Below are 17,585 nucleotides of genomic sequence, written 5' to 3' on the forward strand. Positions count from 1 at the left end.
CCACTCAACACCAGTTTCTTATAGAACTGTAAAGAGAAGACTCAGGGGTACAGACCTTATGGGAAGAATTGCAAAGAAATAGCCACTTTTGAAACAGAAAAACAAAAAGAAAAGGTTAGAGTGGACAAGGAAACACAGACATTAGACAATAGATATTTGGAAAATAATGTTATTGATCTTAACCCATTGAGCTTTTGTGAGATCAGCTAGATTGCCCGATGAGACCACATCTATAACAAGTGCTACAGGAAGTGTGGGGTGAAATGTCACCTGAGTATCTGAACAAACTGACAGCTAGAATGCCAAGGATCTGCAAAGCTGTCATCGCTGCATGTGTATAATTGTTTTGTTGAGAACTCTCTGAAGTAGTTTAAGAAGAATCTTTTTTTTTTTTCAAATTGTAATAGTAATTTTCATGTTATTAATGTCGTGACTATACATTGTGATCAGATGAATGCCACTCTGCTAATTCAATAAAAGTACTAATTTCTTTCCATAAAAGCAAAATCTGTACATTATTCCAAACTTTTGGCCACCAGTGTACTCTAGGGTAGCTTTGGAAGTATAAAGCATGCTCAAAATATTAAGCATCACACTCTGACAACAAAAGTGTCTAAAAATGAGGGGAGGGCAGCAGCATTTTGTGGGGGTGCTTTGCTGCAGGAGGGACTTGTGCACAAAATGGCATCACGAGAAAGGAAAATTATGTGGATATATTGAAGCAACATCTCAAGACATCAGCCAGGAAGTTAAAGCTCGGTCACCATTTGGTCTTCCAAATGGACAATGACCCCAAGCATACCTCCAAAGTTGTGGCAAAATGGCTGAAGGACAACAAAGTCAAGGTATTGATGTGGCCATCACAAAGCCCTGACCTTAATCTGATGGAAAATGTTTGGGCAGAACTGAAAAATCATGCGTGAGCAAGAAGGCCTACAAAACTTATTGTGAGACGCTTGTGGAAGGCTACCCAATATGTTTGACCCAAGTTAAACAATTTAAAGGCAATGCTACGAAATACTATATGTAAACTTATTTCCCACTGGGAATGTGATGAAAGAACAAAAAGCTGAAATAAATAAATAATCTCTACTACTATTCTGATATTTCACTTTCTTAAAATAAAGTAGTGATCCTAACTGACATAAGACAGGGAATGTTTTCTACAATTAAATGTCAGGAATTGTGGAAAAGTAGTTTTAATAGCATTTAAATGTATTTGGCTAAGGTGTATGTAAACTTCTGAATTCAACTGTTCATACAGGTGTTCCACAAGGATCAGTCTTGGGTCCTTTACTCTTTAGTATGTACATCTATCCACTTGGTCAATTACTACAATCTCTCAACCTTAACTATCACTGTTATGCTGACGATACACAGATTTATATACATACTAGACCGGGTCAGCAAGTTAACGTTGGGCATCTTTCTAACTGTATTGCTGAGATAAAGATTTGGATGTCCAGTAATTTTCTGTCTCTAAACGGCTCAAAAACAGAAGTTATGCTCCTTGGATCTCCTCATCAACTGCGGAAGGTTGGGTCTCCTACTCTATCTGTTGATGGCGTTACACTGGAGTTTAAGATCAAATTAAAAAAATCTGGGTGTCATATTTGACGCCACACTGTCATTTGAGCCTTTTGTCCAGAATACAGTTAAGACATAATTTTATCACCTTAGAAATATAGCCCGGCTACGTCCTATGTTGTCCTTCTCGGTAGCTGAGAAATTGATAAACTCTTGTCTTTTCGCGCATTGACTACTGCAATGGTCTTCTAGCTGGGGTATCTAAATCATCATTGGATAGACTGCAATATCTTCAAAATTCAGCTGCTAGAGTGCTGTCTGGGGTCAGGGCTAGGGACCACATAACCCCGGTCTTGGAGTCCCTGCACTGGCTGCCTGTTAGGTACCGTATTTATTTTAAAATCCTTATGCTGGCCTATAAATCTCTGCACAATTTGGCACCGGAGTATTTGACTGATGTATTAATCCCTTACACACCACGTCACAATCTGCGCTCCACTCAGAGTGGTCTTTTGGTTGTTCCGAGGACACGGCTTCATACGTGGGGTGACCGAGCATTATCTGTCTATGCTCCTAAGCTCTGGAATTCCCTTCCGGCCGACATCAGGGAAGCAAAAACATTAGTGACTTTTAAATCTCTTCTTAAAACATTTTATTTAGGATTGCTTTTACATGATCTTAATTTTATGTGCTCATTTTTATTTACATTGTGTTATTTCTCTGCTGTTATGCTTGTCTGTAAAGCGCTTTGAGAAAGCTACTTTTAAAGGCGCTATACAAAATAAATATATTATTATATTTCGGGTTTTTGCAGTAGTAGCGCCAAGACTTTGGAATAGTTTGCCATTATATGTTAGGGATGCTGACTCTGTACATGTTTTTAAAGTACAACTTAAGACATATCTGTTTGCCATGGCTTATTCGTCTTAAATGTTTATATTTTTATCTTTTATTCTATCTTTCTACTATTGTAGTATGTTTCTCTTTCTATTTTTCAGTGAGACTGTAAAGCACATTGGTCAACTTGTGTTGTTTTAATAGTGCTATATAAATAAAGGTGACTTTGACATTGACATATTATTATTATTATTATTATTATTATTCAACTAACCCCATGTGTAGCCAGTAGTCAGTGATTGAGGCAGCTTGCTGGGGTTCAGAACAGTGTTTATGTATTTATTTAAGGCAAATAGTGTCCATAAGTTGCTATGAATTTATAATGCATATGTATGCATATATTATCTCTATCCATCTCCATAATTTAATAATTAGCCATATCCAACTATATCCTGCTCTCTAGGGTGCTTTATGATACAGTGAAATTCATTGTAATAAAGAACTATGGATGCCTACGAGTAATCAACTAATCGGAATCATTCTGCACTTTTAAAAATGTAAACACTTTTAAAAATGTAAAAAATAGACTATTTAAACACTGCTCGAATATCAAATTGACTTTCCTTTGTGTATTTGCCTGCTGCTGGCAATGCTGAATTATCCTGTACTTTGTCTGAATCTTGCAGTTACAATTGAGGCCTTTCCTTTGTGGGTGCTGTGGATGTGTGTCATCAAGGTGTTGCATGAGAGGAGACATGATGGCATCTTAATGAGTTTTCAAGCAAAGCCAAGTGTGCCAATACTTGTAATATATTGATTCTTATTGAATTCTATTCTAATGGTATTCGTTTCTTGTTGGAGTCATGCATACCAAGCATTAAATCTCTGAACACAGGCACATTTTCACACATTTTCAGCACATTTTCTGAAAAGCCAACTTTCACCACTTGTTTTTCCATAATGACATGTGAAATTTAAAAAATCTGATTGCCTTTTTATATAGACTTTTTATGTAGAGTTTATACAGTGCATCCGGAAAGTATTCACAGCGCTTCAGTATTTCCACATTTTGTTATGTTACAGCCTTATTCCAAAATGGATTAAATTCATTATTTTCCTCAAAATTCTACAAACAATACCCCATAATGACAATGTGAAATAAAATAAAAAAACGCTCAAAATTGAGCTCCGGTGCATCCTGTTTCCACTGATCATCCTTGATTTTTCTACAACTTGATTGGAGTCCACCTGTGGTAAATTCAGTTGATTGGACATGATTTGGAAAGGCACACACCTGTCTATATAAGGTCCCACAGTTAACTGCATGTCAGAGCACAATCCAAGCCATGAAGTCCAAGGAATTGTCTGTAGACCTCTGAGACAGGATTGTATCTAGGCACAGATCTGGGGAAAGGTTCCGAAACATTTCTGTTGCATTGAAGGTCCCATTGAGCACAGAGGCCTTGATCATCCATAAATGGAAGAAGTTTGGAACCACCAGGACTCTTCCTAGAGCTGGCCGCCCGGCCAAACTGAGTGATCGGGGGAGAAGGGCCTTAGTCAGGGAGGTGACCAAGAACCCAATGGTCACTCTGACAGAGCTCCAGCATTTCTCTGTGGAGAGAGAATCTTCCAGAAGTACAACCATCTCTGCAGCACTCCACCAATCAGGCCAGTATGGTAGAGTGGCCAGATGGAAGCCACTCCTTAAAAGGCACCTGAAGGACTCTCAGACCATGAGAAACACAATTCTCTGGTCTGATGAAACAAAGATTGAACTTTTTATCCTGAATTATCTTATCAACTCTTATTGCCTGGCAAATGCCATTCCTACAGTGAAGCATGGTGGTGGGAGCATCATGCTGTGGGGATGTTTTTCAGCTGCAGGAACTGGGAGACTAGTCAGGATCAAGGGAAAGATGAATGCAGCAATGTACAGAGACATCCTTGATGAAAACCTGCTCCAGAGCACTCTGAACCTCAGACTGGGGTGAAGGTTCATCTTCCAACAGGACGACGACCCTAAGCACACAGCCAAGCTAACAAAGGAGTGGCTATGGGACAACTCTGTGAATGTCCTGGAGTGGCCCAGCCAGAGCCCAGATTTGAAACCGATTGAACATCTCTGCATCTGAAAATGGCTGTGCACCGACGCTCCTCATCCAACCTGATTGAGCTTGAGAGGTCCTGTAAAGAAGAATGGGAGAAACTGCCCAAAAATAGGTGTGCCAAGTTTGTAGCATCATACACAAAAAGACTTGAGGCTGTAATTTGTGCCAAAGGTGCTTCAACAAAGTATTGAGCAAAGGCTGTGATGTATGTACATGTGATTCTTTTGTTTTTTATTTTTAATAAATTTGCAACGATTTCAAACAAACATCGTTAATGTTATTATGGGGTATTGTTTGTAGAATTTTGAGGAAATAATTTATTTAATCAATTTTGGAATAAGGCTGTAATATAAAATGTGGAAAAAGTGAAGCCTAATGCTGTCCACTTTGGTTTGTATGCAAGCTCTGTGTGAGTACAAATGTTTTTTACTAAAACTTTTATTTTTAAATCCTTTTTTTTATTATTAATAATGCATATTGTTCATTTCATTGTTTCCCCAAAATAAAAGTATACTATGCTGAAGTTAGCTTATTTTGAAAACCGTTCTTATTAATGTTTGTGAATTAAAATAATCAGAATTACTTTTTGCCCTAGGTATAACAAATACAAAAAGCATCATTTTGCAGTGTGCAAATAGTGGCAGATACTATTTGCACCCCTAATTAAATACTAACATGCAGTATAGGGGCATCACTGCTTATTTACACCAACCCCTACACCAAACTCTTACCTTGCAATATTACCCTTGGTTTTATTACAGTAACCATAGTATCACCATGTTATTTTGTATTAAAATCATAGTAACCACAAAATTAAATGGTTAGTATATAAACACCAGTGGAGACAGGAAACAGGATAGGAAACAATTGAGACAAAAAGCAGAATCGAAGCCAGGTCGTCCACACGAAAAAGCACATCCAAAACGTTGTTACTAGTGGTGATATTTGTCTTTCATTTCTGTGTTTCCACCAGAATATTTGAGTGCAAATAGTCAAGCTGTGTGGCAGATGCTATTTACAATTAGTGCAAATAAAGTGCTATGTGCATACAGCCTCTGCCTAAATAAAATATACATTTTACATGTCTGTCTTGATATTTTTTTTTATTGACATTTTAATTTACAAGTAAATGATTGCTTTTTTTGTGGGTTAGATTACTTGACTACAAAATTACTAGAACATGTCCATCCCTTTAAAGTACTCTGTGTGACACACAGTCTAGGTAGGCATGTTACATATCGTCTTATGCAGTAAACCTATCTGCGCCACTGTCCACTTTTTCTAGTCTACACCTCTACCTCTTGCCTTTGATCTCTATCATTTTTGCCTCCGTCTCCTCTGTTAGCTGTTATATAAAGTGGACTGCAGAGGGCTTGGTCCCTCCCATGACTATATATTGCACATCATGCACAAATCAAAAGGAAAACAAGGACCTTAAATGACATAAAATGTATCTTAAAGTTTTTGCTGATGACTCCAGATTAACAGCTCATGTTTTTGCTGTTTATTATCAGGATTAAATCTCCATTTAAGTGGCCGGTGGTAGAATATTGCTCTAATGGAGTTGTAGTAATTACATTATTACATTAAGCTTATTATCCTATTTTACATTTTAATCAAGTTATTAGGTGCTGTGGTGCCAGTTGACTGCTAAGCTTTTGTTTTGGGGATAGAAAGCATTATTTGTGTCATGTAGCTTTTAATACAAGCCTCTTTCTTAAGCAATTAACCTTGAAGATAGCATATCAGATTGATCTCAATTAGAGCTTCATTCCACAATAAAGACTATATTTTTTACAGAATAGCTTTTATTCTTATAATGATTCTGGAAAAGGGCTGATCAGACAAGAACAGTTATGATTATTCAGATCACTGTTGAATGACATTTGAACAACTGGTCCCCCATTTTAAATGCTTGTAGCAAAAGTGTTCAGAAATTTTCAGTGAGCCTCCCTCCCCAATCTTTTCAATTATCATTGAAAAACATTACCATCAAAAATAAAGAGTGAAAAGAAACTTTACATGGTGTAATTTCCCTCATCATAGAGCTCAGGCATGTGTGCTTCTTTGCAGCGGTTTATTTCAACAGATAATGTGCTCCCTCTTTGGGTTTCAAATTTGTTTTTGTCATATTTACCCCATGTTTCAATTCATTAGCATTCAAAAAGTGTTGCTTCGGTACAAAGTAGCGTCTGATTTATTCAATAATTTATTAATTGGTTAATTAATCTTGTTGAAACAGACGCCTTAGGTTTTAATCCCCTATGCCTTTGGCTCGTCAATAAAAAGCAAACCTATCCTCGTTTCTCTTGTCGTCATTCTTTGTCTTAGCATAATTTGATATTGCCATTTCCTTTGTGTCAGGAGCACTACTCCTAATCAACTTGGCACTCCCCTGATAATTCTTTATAGTCTTGTTTTTATAGTTTGTTTGTGTTGGTCTTTTAAACCGCCTGAATGTGGCGCATTAATGAGTGTTGCATCACTGCATTTATTACACAATAAGGTCTTACACAATAAGGTCTTTCTTTCACTCGTATCTCTACACCACACTTTCCTCCAGGTCCCTGGGATTGACAGCCATGCTACTGCTTGAGTTAGAAGCTGAGTTGGAATTGTTGGAAACCAAAGCATGGAGATAGTTCTGCGTCAGGGCATTGCCGTACTGCTCGCTTCCAGTGCTGGATGTGCTGGTTGTGGAGGCACAGTGGACCAGCAAGCCATGTAGCGACTGGCTACGACGGGTCCAGATAACGCTCAGCCGTTTGGCGTAACTGTAGCATGTGGTGGTGGTGATTTCACCCACATCGAAAGAGCAGCTGCGCTTGGTTTTTAGTGCCTGCCTCAAGTCTGACCCTCCTTCCCTTCCTTTCTCTCCATCTTGTGTCAATGGGAATGAGGCCAAGACTTGTCTGTCTTTCTCCAGAGACTTTCTCCGCAACTTGAGCCTGCCTGTTCGTTTCACAGCCTTTTTTGTAGGGAGAGGCAGTGTGTTACTTGGAGAGTAGTAGATTGTCAGTCTCTCACTCTCTGGTGTGAGTGGAGTTAAACATTTTTCCCGCACCACCCCATCTCCCCTACTGCATGTGTCTGTGCTCTGGCCACGGTGTGGCTCTGGGCTCTGTTTAGATTTGTGTTTGGATTTGTCCTGTTTTTCTTTTGTTCTTTGGGCCAAGACGCCATTTGGCAATGCCACCATCATCATACCGTTGTTTCCATTTGTCTGGGCATAAACATCTACCCCTTTGGCTGGCAAAAACTTGCCCGCTCTATTGGCATCGTCCTGACACTCTCCACAGATGCGATGCCGCACCATCATGGCTACAGTGAAAACTAGAAGGGTTACCACGACCACGCCACCCACCATCACTGTCAGTGTGCCGCCCAGGAAGTGAGCATGCAGAGAACGGCATTCTGGATAATCCTCTTTGGTGCTGAACTGTATGCAGCCCAATACCTTTGTTGTCACCAAGGTGGAGATGCCATCATCAGATATGGCCAAGACGCACAGGCTGTAGTCTGCTCCGGACACCAAGTTTTTCAGCAGAAAACTGTTACTAGATGGAGGCAGAATCCTGACACCAAATAAAAAAAGAGAACATTGAAAAGAAATACAAGGTAAAGAGTATACAGATCAAATACATTTAAAGAGATACAAAACAACAAATTCAAACTCAAGTGATGACATCATATTTTTTAATGGAACACAAATGAGGCAGAATATGTATGGAAAAAGATGAAAGTGAAAGATGACTAAGTTTAAAGAACTGCCTAACATCTCCCTTTGTGTTCCATGGACAAAGAAAGGCATGTGGGTTTGCAACAACATGAGGGTGAGTAAATGAAGACATAATTTACATTTTTGGGTGAACAATCCCTTTAAGGTATTACTAGGTGAACTTGAGAAGATAAGCTCTGTTTTGTAGCCTTCAATGTAATACCCTGAACGAAGGGGTTTCAAAAAATGAGTAGATTAAGAGAGAAACTACAGTTTTATTAGATGATGCATTTTTACATTAAAGCTCAGGCTTTTAGTTTAAAGGAGTACACTAATCTTTACAGGGTCAAATCTGCCATCTCGCCCGGAAACAGGGTCTATACCGTCCTCTTTAATGGACTTCATTGACTGTGTCCTCAGGATTTTCTTTGGCTGCTTGGTATATGTGCCCTTAATGAAAATGTTGTGGATGGCTACACATGACTCAAGACTCTAAATTCATTTAGAGTTAATTGCTGGTTACTTGCGAAGGACCTTGAACATTTTTTTAATCTCATTTGCTCTGGTTTCAATAAGTTCTTTGCTGCCTTCTCTTTTAGATTCAACAATCTTTTGTCAGATTCATCATTTTTATTTATTTATTTAAAACACTGTATCTTCCCTTGATTATGAGCCTCGATAAAAGGAACTGTAGTGTTATTGAATAAGCTCTGCACTGAAAGGAATCAAAGACTGTTCACATGCAAGCAGTATTTTTGAGCTCAGTGTGGCACTGCATATCAATGAGACATTTGCATGCTTATCTGCATATTAAATTTCCTATCTCTTATGGATGATTGTAAAGTACAAGCTTCACAGCAAACTTGTCTTAATGATCGGTTGGGATAGTTAACTCAAAAATGGAAATGCTTTCACCATTTTCTTTTGTTGTTCCAAAAACATGAACCCATACAATGAAAGTGAACAAAACCCTTTCAATCAAAGTGAATGGTGACTGAGGCTTTCATTCTGCCTTTCCTTTGGTTTTCCATGAAAGAAAGAAATTCATTCAAGGTTTTGGGTGTGTTTCATGGTTTAGAATAACAGGAGGGTGAGCAAATAATAACAGAATTTTCATTTTTGAGTAAACTTAATCCTTTAAGGAGGCCGTAGATGGAGAACATGTCATTTTAGTTCAGGACACATTTCCACCAATATGAATTGTGATGCTCATTGTTTTTTTTGTTGTGTTCCCCCCCCCTCCATTTACATAACATAAAGCTGATGTGTGTAATTTTCTCATCCCAGCCGGAAGGTCCCGTAAACAATTCCACCAGATTTAGCCATAGAACAATCCACACCCCCTCTCTCTAAAACCCTGCACCCCAAAGACACACACACAGAGATACAATTGGCTGCGAGTAGGACACCGTACCGACACTTATACGAGCATATATGGGCTGCCCTGTGTGAATGCACACAATTATTCGAACGCAGGCATTGATTATTTTTGCAGTTCCATTTTGGGTCACTATTCGCGCAGAAATCACACACTTCAGCTTATAAAGTTAATTTTCAAACAAGATGTATGGTAGGACTTTTTTATACATTTCCCTACCAAAAGTAAATGGAAGAATATCAAGGAACAAGTCTATCTATTCATGAGACCTGTTAAGCGAATGCAGTAAGTGTTGGAAGTCATTGTACGTTAATGCATGTTTTTTTCCAGAGTGGCTTACTGTGTTTACACTTGGAGAATCCTGCATGTTGATGGGAATAGCTGTAGTAATAGGTCCATTATGCCTGGCCTCCCACTCATCCACTTCTCTGCCTGCCATCACTCACCAGTTGTTGCTTCCTCTGCTACCCTCATACACCCCTCTGCACATCCCATCCACCATTGTCTATATATATATTTCTCTCCATGTAACACAAACATGGCCTCTCACTTTCATCATGCATTATTGATTCCCATCAATGCTACTTCCTTTTTTAAGCCTCTGAAGATATGTCCTTAGCATGTCTGAATGGATTCTTGCATACACGTGCAGTGATTGAATATGTTGCGTGTGTGCTTAGTGGATTTGTCTGTGAGTTCCCTTCTGAGTTATTAAGTGTGCATGGCTGGAGAGTCTGAGCTCCTGGATGGTTGAGAAGGGCAAGAAAAAAGGTAATGAGGGGAGAGAGTGAAATGAACGAATCAGATGTTAAAATGGAGTATGGCATGGAGAGATTTCTTTTTTATTTACACCATTTCTCATGTAGGATATTTGAATTCAGCCTGGCAAAGCCCACTTTGTTTTTGAGACTAGGGAAGATATTCACATTTTTCAATAATTAGGGTCCGTTCACACAGAACATGTTTTTACATTTGTCTGTACTATATTTTCATATTTGACAGTTGCCCCTCGTTTCACTGGCATCTTGAGCAGAGGCACCATGTTTTCAAGATGTTGTTTCAAGTTAAAACAATGTAAACTTTTAAAAGGGCATCTTGAGTCACCTGCATTCTGTTCTATTAGTTGCGCTTCATCTAGCTATTGTTAATGCAAGAGCACGTTCAGTCTGAATGGCGCCTAACTCCTCCCACCCCGCTTAGGCCAAGTTTTGGGAATTATGGCCACGTTAGTGCATCCTTTAATTATTGATCATTGTGTTTAGGGAATATTGTTGCCATTCTCCAAATTGTGTTATGTTTGTACTCATTAAACATCTATTCAAATGGTGTGCTCTCCTTAGACTTTAATATATGAGTTGCCCCAAAACCACAGGGATGGTGGGAGAAACTATGGCAGAGAGAGACTCCTTTGAAATCAGTATGTGCAAATGATTTAAGATAACTCTGTCTCTGTGGAGTGCACTAGATTTCCCTCCATTTATATCCATTTCACTCTTCCTGATGCATTGTGACACCATCCTCAAACATGTAGGTTTTGCTCTTTTAAAGGGTCCATTCTCATTTTCCCCAGAGTCAGCAGGTTCTCTCACTCCACTGGTCTGCTTTCTTTACCCTCCCGGGCTATAAATAGCCACCTGTATCTCTTTTAGCCTCATGGCTCAGCTTGAATCCTCCCTCCATTTTGGGGCTGTGTCTGTTTCCTTTGGCCTTATCCCTTTATCAATATATAAGACCTATAATCCATGGACATGAGCAACCAAGGATGTTTACATGCATTCACTCCCACTGAATGACAGAAAACCAATACATCTTTTTTGTATTTTGTCAAAAATGTTGTGCTTCCACAATACAATAAAAAGGCTTGCCGTTGAGATCAAGAAATTTAAATATCCTTACCTGTAAACAAGTGCATCATCTGCTGTGCTGTTGTACTGGATCTGATACATCCACACCAGGTATGGTGTTGAAGATCGACTCATTTTCCATTGAATCTGGGCTGAATTAGATGTTACACCCAGAACTCCAACCAAGTTTTTGATTCCTCCATTACTGCTTCCCCCTCCCCTTCCCCCTCCCCTATCTCCAGCCTCTTCCTTGCCTCCAGTAACATTCCTTACGGTCACCACACCAGTCCCACCACCTTCAACTCCACCACGCCCACTGCTAATATCAGAGGAGCCTGGGTCTCTATTGTTGATTAGGGAAATCGTGCCATTTCCCCGATGGGGCAGAGGGATGATCTTTAAGTCCACCAGAGCTGTGGATTCCCCTGCTGCATTGATGGCAATGCATGTGTAGGTCCCATCGTCTCTGGCACGAGTGACTAGAAAATCCAGTGTGCCGTTGTAGTACGAGCGAATGCGACTGGTGTTGGCCACTATGCGGTCATCTGGTGACACCCAATGAATGACTGGCTCAGGGTCACCAATGGCTCTACATTTAAGCGTGGCTCTTTGTCCCTCTAGCACCCACAATTTGTTGGTATTACGGGTGATCAGTGGAGGCTCACAGGTAAACTCTTCTTCAGGGATGGACCAAAAGTAGCGACCCGCCAAATAAGCAGGTGTAGCACATGTCTCCATGTCGTCTTCACGAATCAGTCGTCGCAACCACAACAGCTCACAGTTGCAGTGTAGAGGATTCCCGCCAAAGTTTAAGCTGCTGATAGAATTGTACGGTGTTGGACTGACAACCCCAATCTGTGATCTTGAGAACAGTGGATCAGGGGGTAGAGTCTGTAGTCTGTTTGAGGTCATATCCAGTCTGGAGAGTTTATAGAGCTCACTGAAAGAACCCTCATCAATCTGGTCTATTAGGTTGTGGTCCAGGTTTAAGGTGTGCAGGCTAGCCATGTTCTGTATAGCTTCCCAGGGAACCCTGCGCAGGTTGTTGTAAGAAAGGTCCAGGTCCTCCAGAGTCAGCAGGAAGTCATCGAATGCATCTCTAGAAACATTAGTAAGCTGGTTATTGTTTATGATGAGATGCTGAAGGTTAACCAGACCTGTCAGATCCTGAGGTCCCACCACAGTGAGACGGTTGGTATCAAGATGAAGGGAACGCAGACTCTCCAGATCAGAAAAGGCCAGCGGCTTTAGAGCATGGATGGTGTTACGTGACAGTGTCAGGTCAACCAGTCCTGTCATATTGGCAAAGTCCGGACCTCCCACTTCCAGGATATAGTTGTCTGCAAGACGGAGCTCCACAGTGCGGCGATCGATGTTCGGTGGCACAAAAAGAAGACCTTTATTCACACAGAGTGTGCTCAGAGACTCTGATAGGTTCCGACACACGCAGTGGATGGGGCATATGGACACCATGCCCCATGTCTCTCCTGCCGACACATCTGGTACGCTTCTCAGCAGTACAAAGCCAATGAGGCCAAGCCAGAGGATTGTTGATTGTGGCATTGGACACCGGTGGACACTTATTGTGCTGACAGGGATAGATGATGAAAAATATCTCCCTGACTGGTTCCATTTCAGGTTGTCCTGTTCTTGCAACAGATTTTTTCTTCTAGATGTACTCCCTGGTACTTTGCGTAGCATGGTAATCCAGGTTGTCCACAGACCTGTTCAGAGAAAACAAACAGTAGCACCTTAATTTCTATTAGTTATCCAGTTACAAACTTGCAAAGGAGTAACTGGTTGCATGTAAAAGCTAAGGTGTGTAATTTCTGTGCTACTAGCATCACCAAATGGAATTGCAAAAATAATCACTGCTTTCAAACTGATTCAAGAAAACTCCTCTTGTATTGGTTGTACAAACAGATAAGCCACTATTCCATAATCAGACTGAATGGCTACCATTGCTGAATATGGCCATTCATACTATTCTAGGCTTATCGGCATTGTTAGTTTGTTTTTCTACTGAAGTGTGGCGTAATCAGAGTTAGAATGGACTGACTGTGCAAGTTACCAATTGTGAGTCGCCACGTCACGAAAGGTGTTCCACCAGCCATGGTTGAGTGGAACCTGGCCTGGGAACCATTTGTAATTATCAGAGCCAATGTTTCTGTGTCAGCCTGAACAGGTCACTCAAACAAACAAAATGTTTTGATTGTACCACAAAGCTACAGTTTTACACTTTTAGATGAAATCAACCTACAAAAGAATTACTTATTGATTGATTCTGCATATTAAACTGGGATATGAGAAAGAACTTTAACACCAATAAAAATTACTCTTGGCAGCTTTAAAGACTGTAAGAATTGGAGCACTTTCTGGCTCCACTTTCTGCCTCCCTAAATCGTCGTACTGCTCCTCCATTCCCAGATCCTCAGCACACTAGAGACTTGGAAGGTGTTTTGCCTACTTGCTCATCCAGTCTAAGCTTGTTTCATCTAACAATGTATCGATTCACAGAGGAGCTAATTGAGATCCAAGATACTGATGTCCAGTGCTTCAGATTAATGATCTACCAGGAATCCTTAGACAGTTGTTTTGATTTCAAGGCATTTATCTTCTACCCAGCAAGTGCAGTAAGAATCAGAGAGAGAGAGAGCGAGAGAGAGAGAGAGAGAGGTGGCGTGATGTGGCTGCCAGGGACAAACCCCCCCAGATGATCAGTCACATTCTAAGTGATGAATGCCTTGGGCTGTCTTCTATATCGCAGATGTGAGATTAGGTGTTTGTTGTTATGGTTGTGTGTGCAGACAAAGTGTATCTATTTACCTAAGTCTTATGTCCATCTCTTTGCTGCTCCCAGTTCATCTACAGGGGTCTGATGGCTCCATTAACTATATATGATAAATATCTGTGCGTGTGTGTGTCTTTTCAACCAACCAGATCAAGGACAGTTGGGAGGGAGAAGAGCAACAGACAGGACTGCAATGAGTGTGTAAATGAAGTTTGATTGCTTTTATAAGTGTGACTGAAGCTCTGTGGTATTTAAGGCACAAAAGTCCCTGAATATTTACCAATTCTTGACTGGGTTTAATTATCCTGTCAGTTGGTATCAACAAAAGTGCATTATGCTGCAATGTTGCACGCTTCTGTTTGTTTCTTCGTGTGGTTTTGGCCTGGTCATTTTATCCTTACATAAAGAATCAAATGACACTCACAAAGCACAGTTTTTTCATGTGAGAGGGTTAATGCAGGCAGGGGGAAAGGGAGAGATGAAGAGATGAGATAGGGCAGCATGGGGAGTAAAAATGTATCTTATAAATAAGCAATTGTAATTGACTCAGAGCTGTATGTGTGCAAATTTTCTTCAATAGTGCACATAAAGACTGAATACCCAGTGGAATTTGGGTTCATTGTGTGCTACATTTGGAATTACACAGTTAATATTGTGCAAAAAATTGGTAAACCCCATTGTTTTGCACCTGCCCTAGTATAGGTTAGTCTTAATTATGGAGCAAAAGGGAGGAAAGGAGAAACAGAATTTTTTTTTATTGTATGTGTACACGTACTGCAATCTTTCATACCTGTTGTGTCTGTTTCATCAAGATTTAAAATGGTTTCCGACTTGTTCCGTCCTTTTAATGGTAAACTGCCCAGCTTAGACCCCTCATTTCTTCTGATGAAAATCCAGAGTGAAACTCTGTTGGAATGTTAAATATTCGGGAGTACTGAGGGGTTATTTGTTCATCTTTGTAAATTACCAAAAAATCATGACACTGAATTTGATCAGTGGTCAAATGGATGAATTTTAGGCAGTCACATTATTACTGCTTTGGTGTTCTTTGCTTCACTGTGAGTCACTCTGCCCCGTGTCCATAACCCTCAGTGTTACACAGAATATGGTACGTCTGGATGATTATTTACTTGATTGTCATTAGCTGTCTTGTTTTTATATCCTGGGGTCTGAAACATTTGTACGATAGAATTCTTCTTCAGTAGTCAATAACAAATGTCCATTTCACCACAGACTTTTCTGGTGAAAGCTTTATTATTCAAATCTTATCTTCAAAAGGGTATTTAAGTAGAAAGTGTGTTCCAATCCATCTCTGAGCAAACTGACAAAAAAAAAAAAAAAAAAAACATTTAAATGTTAAATAAATAAAATGCTACCAAGAGTAAATGCTGATAACAGATCTCTATTCTTTTTTTATGTAATCAATCTCTTTGTTCTCTTGCATATCATCTCACCTTGCAACATTCAGTGCCGCAACTTTAATTGTTTTATTGAAACCGGAATGCAAACATTGCTGAGGATCATTCCGGTGTGCTTTCTGATGTCTGCGTATTATGCTATTGAGGAACCCAAATTAATTGATTCTTCCTGTAAACTGGTGCATTAAAGCAAATAATCCAATTAGACCTGCTTTCAAGCAGACCCTGTGGGTTCTGTCTGAGACTAACATATGTAAGTGTGTGTGGACTCTCTAGTCTATATGGACTTATGGTGTATCTCTGAGAAGCTCATATTCACTGCATGATTCCCTTTTTTATCTCTCTCAATCCCTGTTGTTTTCTCTGATTAATCCAACCTCAACTGTTTTAGTATTTCTAGTCTTGAGTTATCTCTCTTTTGCTCCTATCCTTACATCTGTATCCCCTTACCTGTTCAGCATTAGCCTTTCCTAAAAAGGGTGATGACAAAAATCTACCAACCTTGTTTTATTTTCAAATTCCATGTCCATCAAGATCAGCAATCTTCTCCATGAGTCCCATTCCTAATACATCCTCTCTTCTGTCAGGTTCCTCAGAGAAAGCTTTTGGATAGCATCCTTATCTCTCACCACTGCCTCGCATTTGTTTTACTCATGCAGACAGTCCCATGAAACCCTGCCCTCAAAGTAGGAAACCATCACCTACAGCCACAAAGAACATTCAAATAACCGTGTGCATGAGCCACAGCTGTTGTCTCTTATTGCCTGGTCAATCAATGCCTTGTTTTTGCTGTTTCCTTCCAGCTTCATATTCTTCAGCTGCAGGAGTCTGATTTGTTTGCTTTTGATGCATGGAGCAAGCCGATATCTGTGAGTGCGAGTGTGTGCGACTGCGATGTGTCTGCTAAAGCAAGGGTAGCGTAAGCGTGAGGGAGGGAAGAGAGAAAGCAAGAGAAAACGAATGGTAGGGGGGAGGGGGGTGGTAGAGACTGAAGCAGTCTTGGCTCTCATGTGAGGGGAGAGACTTAATGCAATGGGGGAAAAAAGAAGTGCATTGGTTGGGCAGTTGGATATAGACTGGAATTGTTCAAAGCTTATTGTCTTAGTTTTTACCACAAACGCTGCAAAGTCCAAAGTCATTATCAGCAGAACAGAGTAGATTTTCACGCTCAATAAATGCCAAATCGTTATGTACCATTGAAAACAGATACTAAGATTAGCTAATCTAGAGAACTTTATGGCTGTCTCTTTAAAGCAGACCAATGTAATCACCCTTCACCTCAATTTAATCAGAGTTTGAGGCTAAAGCCCTATTTGGACAGGACAATTATTTACATTTTTTTGAGGACATCATGAAAAATCATGTTTTACAGATTTGCTTTGTAATTGCAAATCCTTCCAAATTGAAAATGGCACATGTTTTTCCAACACAACCTTGGTAAAAAGCAACTTACCTACTGTTTTATGGCTAGTTTGGAGACCTCTTGAGAAATCAAACCCATACGTATATGAATGTCTGATTGCACTAGATTTTTTTTTTTTTACGACGCCTAATTTTTTTTAATGATATTTAAAGACAAAAAGTGGAAGTTGACCCAAAAATGAAAATTCAGGTATTATATACTCATCCTCATGTTGTTCCGAACTCATATGAGACTATTAACTTAATAGCAGCGTCAGATATAATTCTCTCTTTACATATACATAAACACTCACTGAGCTTTTTATTAGGAACACTATGGTCCAAATAAAGTGACCAACGTGGTCTTCTGCTGTTGTACCACATCCACCTCAAGGTTCAACATGTTGTGCATTCTGAGATGCTATTCTGCTATTATACAGAGTGGTTATCTGAGTTACCGTAGCCTTTGTCAGCTCGAACCATTCTGGCCATTCTCCATTTGACCTTGATCATCAACTAGTTGTTTCTGTCTGTAGAACTTCCGGTTACTGGAGGTTTTT

The 17,585-nt window shown here is 39.8% G+C and overlaps 2 protein-coding genes across 3 annotated transcripts in view; one reads left to right on the forward strand and one right to left on the reverse strand.

The window, feature by feature from the left end:
- LOC127627450 (pyruvate carboxylase, mitochondrial-like) overlaps positions 1–17,585 on the forward strand; it is a 165,741-nt gene that overhangs the window by 101,072 nt on the left and 47,084 nt on the right. The window lies entirely within an intron of this gene.
- On the reverse strand, positions 5,461–16,521 carry LOC127627451 (leucine-rich repeat and fibronectin type-III domain-containing protein 4-like). Of its 2 annotated transcripts, XM_052103835.1 has the most exons (4): positions 16,126–16,521; positions 14,997–15,112; positions 11,468–13,139; positions 5,461–8,050 (listed from the first exon to the last, which is right to left on the reverse strand). In XM_052103835.1, exons 1-4 carry the CDS (start codon positions 16,152–16,154, stop codon positions 7,018–7,020), a joined length of 2,850 nt encoding a protein of 949 aa, XP_051959795.1. In that variant the 5' UTR covers positions 16,155–16,521; the 3' UTR covers positions 5,461–7,017. The 2 variants fall into 2 exon arrangements, with proteins under 2 accessions (XP_051959795.1, XP_051959796.1); XM_052103836.1 differs by lacking the exon at positions 14,997–15,112 and having other exon boundaries at positions 5,462–8,050.

This window comes from Xyrauchen texanus, chromosome 34 (genome assembly GCF_025860055.1).
Source record: "Xyrauchen texanus isolate HMW12.3.18 chromosome 34, RBS_HiC_50CHRs, whole genome shotgun sequence".
Classification (NCBI taxonomy): domain Eukaryota; kingdom Metazoa; phylum Chordata; class Actinopteri; order Cypriniformes; family Catostomidae; genus Xyrauchen; species Xyrauchen texanus.